General features: G+C 35.9%; 1 protein-coding gene across 1 annotated transcript in view; it reads left to right on the top strand.

The window, feature by feature from the left end:
- The window catches only part of LOC106879977 (proto-oncogene tyrosine-protein kinase ROS), a 330537-nt gene that overhangs the window by 266258 nt on the left and 54629 nt on the right, over nt 1–9650 (top strand). The window contains exons 15-18 of the mRNA XM_052976515.1: nt 1101–1193; nt 5448–5654; nt 8668–8799; nt 9428–9564. Of these exons, the coding sequence (XP_052832475.1) occupies nt 1101–1193; nt 5448–5654; nt 8668–8799; nt 9428–9564 (569 nt within the window). The remainder of the gene's footprint in view (nt 1–1100; nt 1194–5447; nt 5655–8667; nt 8800–9427; nt 9565–9650) is intronic.

Genomic DNA, 9650 nt, shown 5'->3' with positions numbered 1-9650 from the left:
TCTCTCTCTCTCTCTCTCTCTCTCTTCTTCTTCTTAATTGCACTTGTTTCAGTCATTAGACTGCAGCCTTGAAGGATTTTCTGTCAAATGAATTGATAGCATACTTAGGGTTTTTTTTTTTTTTTACTTTTCTTAGCCTGCTTCTTATTCTATTGGTCTCTTTTGCTGAACCATTATCTTACAAGGCCATAAACACACCACCACCAGTGGTGGATGCAGTGACATGCTGTTGCAGCACATGCCCCTATACTACTACTACTACTACTACTGCTGCTGCTGCTGTTACAGCTGCTACTACTACTACTACTACTACTACTACTACTACTACAACTACTGCTACTGCTGCTGCTACTACTACTACTACTGCTACGGTGGTTACTACTACTACTACTACTACTGCTGCTGCTGCTACTGCTACTACTACTACTACTACTGCTGCTGCTGCTGCTACTACTACTACTACTACTACTACTACTACAAGTTTAATTTATTTCTTTTATGTAAATATTATTCTTTATTGTTTTCTGTAATCTAAAAGAAAATATAACAGCGTAGAGGAGAGGTTATGCTGTTTCTTGTCATACAAGCTTAGAGAAAAGCTAGGAATTCCAACTGAAGGCCACACAAAAAGGTCACATAAAAAGAGGTGTGATATACTATAAAGTCAAAGCTGTCCTGAAAGGTCATGTGTTCTACTATTCCATGTTAGAATTAATCCACAAAAAAGACATGTTATCGCATTATATAAATGTTGTAACTAATCATATTGATATTATTATTACTATTATTATTAAGGCAACGAGCAAGTGGAATTGTTAGCATGCCAGGCATACTGGGGTAAAATGCTTAACAGCATCTCACTTATCCTTGTGTCCTGAGTTCAAATCCTGCTGAGGTTGACTTTGCTTTTTGTTTTTGTTTTTGTTTTTGTTTTTTTTAGAGTCAGTAAAATAAGTACCAGCTGAGCACTGAGATCAATGTAATCATCAAGTACCCTCCCCCCTAAAATTTCAGGCTTTGTTCTTATACTAAAAAGGATTATTTTATTAATAACTGCTTTATATTTTGATATGCAAACATTTCTGACTTACTCATTTCAGTTCCAACTAATCCACCCAGTAATTTGGCGGTGTTGTTCTCTGATACAACAGCGGACATACGATGGAATAAACCAGAGAAACTTATATACCAAGGTGAGCAGCAAAGCTTGTAACTTTTGGTAGAAAATTTATTGCAGGTTTTTTTTTGGGGTGGGGGTTAAAAAATTTTTTATTTTGAAATAATGTTTGGATAGCTTATTGGAATTTGATAAAATGTTAAAGAAGTAAAAATTGTAGGTTTATTGCAAGATTAATTAATTAATTACAATTAATGAATCATCATCATCAGTGTCATTATCATCATCATCATCATCATCAGTGTCATTGCTATCATCATCATCATTGTCATCATTATTGTCATCATCATCATTATCATCGTCATTATTATTTTCATCATCATCATCATCATTGTCATCATCACCGTCATCGCTTAAGGGCCATTCTCCATGTTGCTATGAGGTTGGATAGCTTGAGAGGATCTGAGCCACTCAGACTGTCCCCTGTGGGGACAATGGAAATAAAATGTTGATGGTGATGGTGCTGATGATGATGATGATGTCATCAATAATGATTAATAAATCAATCAATCAATCAATTATCCCGGATTATATTAATAATATTTGATGTAAATACTTACTGAGCACACTTGGACACATTTCTAATTGGGAATTAAAACCTCGTTAGGAAAATATTGAATTGTTGCACACAAATATGTAACGAGTTGCAGAACAGAGAAATTAATTTTCATTTCTTTGAGATATTAGTATATTAGTGTGGTTGGGTGAGGTTAGAGTGTGTGTGTGGGTGTATGTTAGGGTGCATGTAGGTGTGTGTGTTTTAGACTGCATTTGTGGGTGTGAGTGTGTGTGCTAGTGAGTGGATGGGTGCGCATGTGCTAGTGTGTATGGATGTATGTGATAGTGTGTGTGAATGTATGCCTGTGGTGGTGTGTGTGTGTGTAACTCCTCTTCTTCTTCTTCCTCCTTCTCATCATCATCATCTTAACAGGTCTTCGAGGAAGCCTCTCCCCTACTGGCCATTCAAATAGGAGCTAAACAGAAATAACAGCTAAACCTCCTCCGCATCACCCAAAGCTATATTTATTTAGGACTGTAACTGTAGATATGCTGTACTTGAAATGCAGATGGGGACAGCCATATCTGGAATGGCTTTCAATGAAAGTCTTATTGAGCAGGGTTCATCTAGGACTGATAACGACAACAGCAAAAACAATATCTGCTTTTATTTTACATGCCAGAACTGTACATGCACACACACACACACACACACACACGCGCGCGCACGCACGCATGCATGCACGCACACACACACACACACACATGCACACGCACACACACAAACAATTTAAAACATGAAATTATGAAGCAGCAATCTGATTTTATTTAAGGAAAACAAGATTTTAAATAACTTCATATGTATGTATATGTGTGTGTATGTGTGAATATGTATATATACATATGTATTTACACACATATATATGTATGTATATATATATAAGTGTGTGTATGAATAGGTATATATATGTATACATATGTATCTATGCATATATATATATGTATGTATATCATCATTATGAATATGTATGCATATATATATATATATATATGTATGTGTGTATGTATATATATATATATATATATATATATATATATATATATATATATATATGTATATACACACACACACACGCACATATGCATATATGTATATGCATATATGTATACATGTATGTTTGTATATATGTATATACACATATGTACACACACACACACACACACACACACACACACATATGCATATATGTATATGCACACACACACACTCACATATACCGGCACTAATGTTATTTTGATGTTGTTTGTAGTTCTTCCCCCAATGAAAATAAATAAACATTTGATTCTAAAAGATGTAAACATTGTTTATATTCAGTCTGTTAGTTTTATATGTGTTGAGTCATTGTTGGCTGGTATGGTGGCAGTAGTGGTGGTGGTGGTGGTGGTGGTGGTAGTTGGTGGGGAGGGGCACTTTGCTGCAGTAGCAGCATCAGCAGCAGCAGCAACTGCAGCAATATCTAAGAAGCGCCATTACATGTTATTGCAACTTCTCTTACTGGTCGGGAAAGTGTTGAATAATACATGTGTGCATTGCTGGGTTTTTAGGAATTGGTGAAAGCATCTTTAAGAATGCACTGAATGCAAACCATTTTCTGTGGTAATAATAATTGCCAGCTGTGGACCTGGTCTTTGGATTGTTGCCATGAAATGACACAACATCTCACTTTGCTGGAATTAGCTTAGAATGCACCATTTAAAATTTTTTTTTTTATTTCAATCTTGGTTTCTTTTATAGTTTGAAGAATTCTTGGGTGTTTGTTGAAGTTCTCAAAATAGTTCCATTTATGGTAATTCAAGAATGGAAGCATGTTTGTCTGAATTACATTTTTATGTAATTAGCATTAATTAACAGCTTAGATTAATTAGGCAAAGAAAACGAGGTCAGCAGATTATGCTCTTTTACATGCTTCGGTCACTGAACTGTGACCACGCTGTAGTGTTGGTTGAACTACTCTACCACAGTATTTATTTCAAATTTGGTGCTTATTTTGTTGGTTTCTGTTGCTGAACAGCTAAGTCTTGAGGATGTAGACAAACCAACATTATTTGTCAAACAGTGGAGGGGGGGGGAGCAAATGCAAGCACTCATGTACACACATATACACAAGGAGTTGCTGAGAAGTTCCTGGCTTTGGGTAAAAGAAAATACACATATGTTGCGCAAGCACTCAGCTCTAAGTGCACTGCATCTTGTTGCAGAAACAGCTGTAAGCTAATGAAGGTGATTACGTGACTTCTGTTCTTTTGTCATTAATTAAGACAGACATAAATTATATATATAGGCTCCTCACAGTTTCCATCTACCAAATACACAAGGCATTGATCAACCAAAGAAGTTACTAAGACAGGATGTTGTGCAATGGGACTGAACCCAAAAGCATGCCCCCGCAAAGCAAACTTCTTAAGTACACAGCCACCATGCCTAAACATAAATTTACCACTTTTGGGAAAATTATCAATTAAAATTGATATCCACATTAACAAATATTCTAAATATTGATTAGAAATTTTTTAAAAACTATTTTATATATCTACTCTCACTCTCTTTCTAAAATGATGGAATATCATTACATGTCATCACCATCACCATCATCATCATCATCAGCATCATCATCACCAACATCATTTAACGTTTGTTTTCCATGCTGGGATGGGTTGGATGGTTTGACAGGAGCTGACAAGGGCAGGGTGCACACCAAGTTACATGGTCTGTTTTTTGGCTTAGTTTCTACAGCTAGATGCCCTTCCGAATGAACACCAGCCACTTTACAGAGTGTACTGGGTGCTTTTTACATGGCACCATCATGTGTGTGTGTGTAGAGAGAGAGAGAGACAGAGAGAGGAGATAGAAGAACCAGTTGAAAATAACAACAACTACAAAATAGAATTGTGTACAGGCTTCCTTATTAAAGATGATTTCTTTCTCTCTCTCTTTCTTTCTTCCTCCCCCTCTCTCTGAGAATGTCAAATGTTGAGATTAGTGAATGAAATGTCAGAGGTCATCATGACAAACTTCATTTAAAAAACAAAATATCCTGATAAATAACTCAGCCTCCCCCCCCTCTCTGTCTCTCTCTCTTTATCACCCTCCACTCTACTCTCTCCTCTCTTCACCCCTCACTGCTCCTCCTTCAGATCTGCTACTTCCTTTCTCTTCAGAGGATGGTGGTAGGAGGATAATTATGTTGCCTCACATTAATGTTGTGTGTGTGTGTGTGTACTTGAGTGTATGTGCATGCATATATGCGTGTGCGTGCGTACATGCAAGTGTGTTTGCATGTTGAAGATGTGTGTTTGTGTGTGTCATGGGACGTTGTTAAGTCCCAATTTGACAACAGTTAAAAATGGCAAAATTAAAATCTTTTCATTCATCCTCAAAAACCCTGTCATTGTCTCCGTGGTAACCAGAGGAAAGAGAATGTCAACCACCCAAATCAATGGGTGGGTGTGTGTGCATGTGTGTTCCTTTTTTACTCTTTTACTTGTTTCATTCATTTGACTGCGGCCATGCTGGAGCACCGCCTTTTCATCGAGCAGATCTTGCTCTTGAGCATATAACTCATACAGTGATTGGTGTAGTCTGTGACATACGAGAAGATAGAATGGTTGTAAATGGAACTGTCTTAACCATAGATGTATGTAACTCAAAGTTAAAGAACATCAATGATGTAACACTTGTATTGAGTGCATTTCTTATTTTATTCTTGCCAAGGAAATGGATGCTGGAGAGGCTGGAAGTATGAGATGACAGTCCAAGAAGGAGATGCCAAAAACCTAACAACATATCACCTGGAAGGATTCAACCTCACACTTGAAAATTTGAAACCAGAGACTAAATATACAATTAAGATGCGAGCTTATATCGACAATAAGTATGGCCCCTGGACCGAAAAGTTTGTTGGTCGTACATTGTTTAAAGGTATTTTTTTCTTGTTAATTAATGTGTGTTAACTAGCATGTATTGACTATATTTCGGTTTTGTCTTTAAAGTTTAAGGGCAAATATATATATCATCCTCAGCCAGTCGTTGAAGGTAAACATGTCACTATCCTCTGGGATTTTCCAATCAACACTGACAAAACAATCCAGGTTAATCAACCAGACATAGTCATTAAAGACAGGGAAGAAAATACTTGCAAGCTAATAGATGTAAGTGTTCCCACTGATAAAAATATATCTGAAAAGGAATTTGACAAATCAAGTAAATACAAAGACCTAAAAATTGAAATACAAAAGATGTGGCATCTTAAAGCAAGAACTGTTCCTGTTATTGTGGGTGCCCTAAATATGATAAGAAAGGGATGTCAAAAACAGATAATATCCCAGGAGAACCATGTCTCAGAGAAATCCAAGAGATTGTGCTGACAAGTGCTGCACACATCCTTAGAAAAACCCTAACAATTTAAATGTCTATGTTGTATTACATGAAGATATTTCACTGCTGCCCCTGGCACTTCCCCTCCCCAAGCTTTTGTAACATCCCTTATCCTTCACTTGCCCTAAGATGCTGGGTGTGTCTCAGCAAGTGATTGTAACAGACATGCAGATTGAAAGTAAATAATAATAATGATAATAACAACAACAACAATAAACCGTACTTTACTAAAACATGAATATAGTATTATAACAAAAAAGTTGTTAACCATTTCAAGCACAATTTCTCTTTTATCCTTTTCCTTTTGTTTGTTTTCATAGCATTGTTTTAATCTTTTAATATCCATGCCTTTATTTTCAGATGAAATCATTTTAAGAACTAGTGCTGCTACTAATTAACTAAATTAGTCAATATAAATTTAAGAGCACGAGTGAAGAAAACACTTTACGTTTGCTCAACATGAACGTTTTCTTCAAGAACAATCATGCTTTGGTACATCTTTAATAAGAACAATGGAAGTGCTTTCCTGTATCATCGGATAGTCTCTTTTGATAAGAATAACACAGATAAGCACATGTGATCTTTGATGGAAATAATCTGTACGAAGAGACAGTCCAAGTTAATTTCTAAGGAAACAATAGAATTTTTGTTTATACGGTGAAGAATAAGAAACAATTAGTTGTTCCAAACATAGTTCTTTGTTCTGCATTTCCATATATTTGTGGATATAATGGAAGATAATAGTAATGACTGTGTGATAGCTGTATTGTGATTTGCTCTGTGCAGGTATTAGGTGCATTTTGATGAAGTTATATGCAGTTGCCACTGAGAAGTAAGTAACAGCACTCTGTTCCTGAGTTAAAAATAACACCAGGGCAAGTTCACTTTTTGTATGAGCCATTCTACTTATCTTAGTGTTTTTATCCAACAAATAGAATCTTCTGTTAAGCGTTTAGCATTTAAACTGGCCACATCCAGCCAAGTTATTCTATATGCTTTATGCTTAAACTGGCTCAATACATCATCTCATATCTACCTCACAACATCGTATTAATAGTGAGCAATCTCATCATCGAAGTCTCAAAGCTACAAGATAATGCATGATTAATTGAAAAGTGTTAATAAATGAGCACTCCATTTACAGAATAATCTGAATGTTAAAGGGTTAAAAAGATTGGGAATATTTTTGAAGTTTTGGAAGCAGTGAACAGGTACAATCATCAACACACTTAGTAGCATTTCACTCATCTGTATGTTCTGAGTTCAAATTCTGCCAAGATCAACTTTACTTTTCATTTTTTGGGGATTTGATAAAAATAAGTAACAGTTGAACACTAGGTTCGATATAATCGACCCTCCTCACTACCCTGAAATTGCTGGCCTTGTTCCAAAATTTGAAATCAATATTTCTAAAGTCTTGAGTTGAGAAGTTTGGGACATACTCTTTTACTTGTTTCAGTCATTGGACTGCGGCCATACTGGAGCACTGCCTTTAGTCGAGCAAATCTACCCCGGGACTTATTCTTTGTAAACGTAGTACTTATTCTATCAGTTCCTTTTGCCGAACCATCAGGCTACAGGGACTTAAACACGCCACCATCGGTTGTCTAGCGATGTTGGGGGGATAAACATAGACACACAAATACACACACACACACATATATATATATATATATATATATATATATATATATATATATATATATATATATATATATATATATACATATATACGACAGGCTTCTTTCACTTTCCGTCTATGAAATCCACTCACAAGGCTTTGGTCGGCCCGAGGCTATAGTAGAAGACACTCGCCCAAGGTGCCACACAGTGGGACTGAACCAAGAACCATGTGATTGGGAAGCAAGATACTTACCACACAGCCACTCCTGCGCCTATTATTTATTTTTTATAGGATTTTCTATTACCTGACATATTATTATATTGTGATATCATCAAATGATAAGAGTCACTGTTCTCAGAATGGTACAGAAGGGTATGTGTGGTGGTGGTGGTGGTGGGAGTTCTATTGGTACAGAGAGGTGTGTTTGGTAGAGTTTCCAGGTATTCAAGAAAAAATTTGTTGTAATGTCTATTTTAAAACCATTTTCTAAACTTCACGACTGTTTGAAAGGCCAGGAAATATGCATTTTGAACATTGTATAAAGAAGTTGGTTGTTGGCACCAAACACACATACACACCTTCAAGTTTAATTTATAATGCTTACTAAGACATTTTTTTCCCTCTTCAATTAAAGAACTCCAATGTGTTCAACTAAAGTCGATGCTCCAGCATGGTCACAGTCAAATGACTGAAACAAGTAAAAGAATCAAAGAATATTCGTTAATATTTTATAAGCTTAAAGCTTATAAGTGATCACTGTGCAATAACTAAAGAAAATAGTCTAATATTGGGGTATATAAGCCCTCGATGGGGCTTATATGCCTCGATATTAGACAATTGTAAAAATGCTGCTCATATAAATATATATATATATTGTGTGTGTGTGTGTGTGTGTGTGTGTGTTTATATTTATATCCTCAATTATATTTGTAGATAATGTCAAACCAATTGTCACATATCATACCAAAGACTACACAGCACAAATAGGTTTAGATGGTCGAACCCTCCAAGGTCAACTTCTTGATGGGGGAAATAAGCCGCCTCTAATGTTTAAGCATAAAATAAGTAAGTTATTGTTTTTTTTCATTTGTTGTTTTGTTTTTTTTCTCTTCACAATATTATTGTTTCTTTAAATTCATAATTTGACAAATTTTCTGCATATATCGGCATAAATTAGAATAACCACTTTCTTCGGCGCTCTTCAGTCACTAAAAAGAAATTTCTAGATGAGTGCGAGCTGGCAGAAACGTTAGCACGTTGGGCGGAATGCTTAGCGGTATTTCGTCGAGGTCGACTTTGCCTTTCATCCTTTCGGGGGTCAATAAATTAAGTACCAGTTGCGCACTGAGATCGATGTAAGAGAGTCGCTGAAGAGGTCACAGAGTGTGTAACGAAAGAACTTTGACAGACAAAATAAACTAAAAATAATTGTGATAAAGCTAAAGTAAAGATCAAATAGACAGTGCGTGTATTTAATTGGCAAAATATGACCATCCCCATGAATAACAATATCTGTTCCAACACACAATTACACATTAAGTCAAAACAAATTTATTTTTTTAATAGTTTTAGCCATTGGATGGCAGCAATAGTCTTCAAAGTTTTAATGAATTTGATTGTGATCAATAAAATATTTCAAACAAATGGAAATGCAATGTCAACTGTTTTTTTTTGTCTTTTATTGTTCCTGCAGTGAGATTCTATGCTAACTACCCTCATGTTTCTGCAACCGCTTTCAATCTGGTACAGAAAATGAAACAAGTGTCTCCATTCACTATAGCATATGATTGGTTATCAAAAATTGTTTACTGGTCTAACAGAAGATGTGGCGTAAGTGAAACTCTTCTCTCTCTCTCTCTCTCTCTCTCTCTCCTTCCTTCCTTCCTTCCTTCTCTCGCTCTTCTTCTCCTCTCTCT

Source organism: Octopus bimaculoides, chromosome 24 (genome assembly GCF_001194135.2).
Source record: "Octopus bimaculoides isolate UCB-OBI-ISO-001 chromosome 24, ASM119413v2, whole genome shotgun sequence".
In the NCBI taxonomy this organism is placed as follows: Eukaryota; Metazoa; Mollusca; class Cephalopoda; order Octopoda; family Octopodidae; genus Octopus; species Octopus bimaculoides.
Note: the sequence above shows the minus strand (reverse complement) of the source record. Positions and strands in the feature narration are given on the sequence as shown.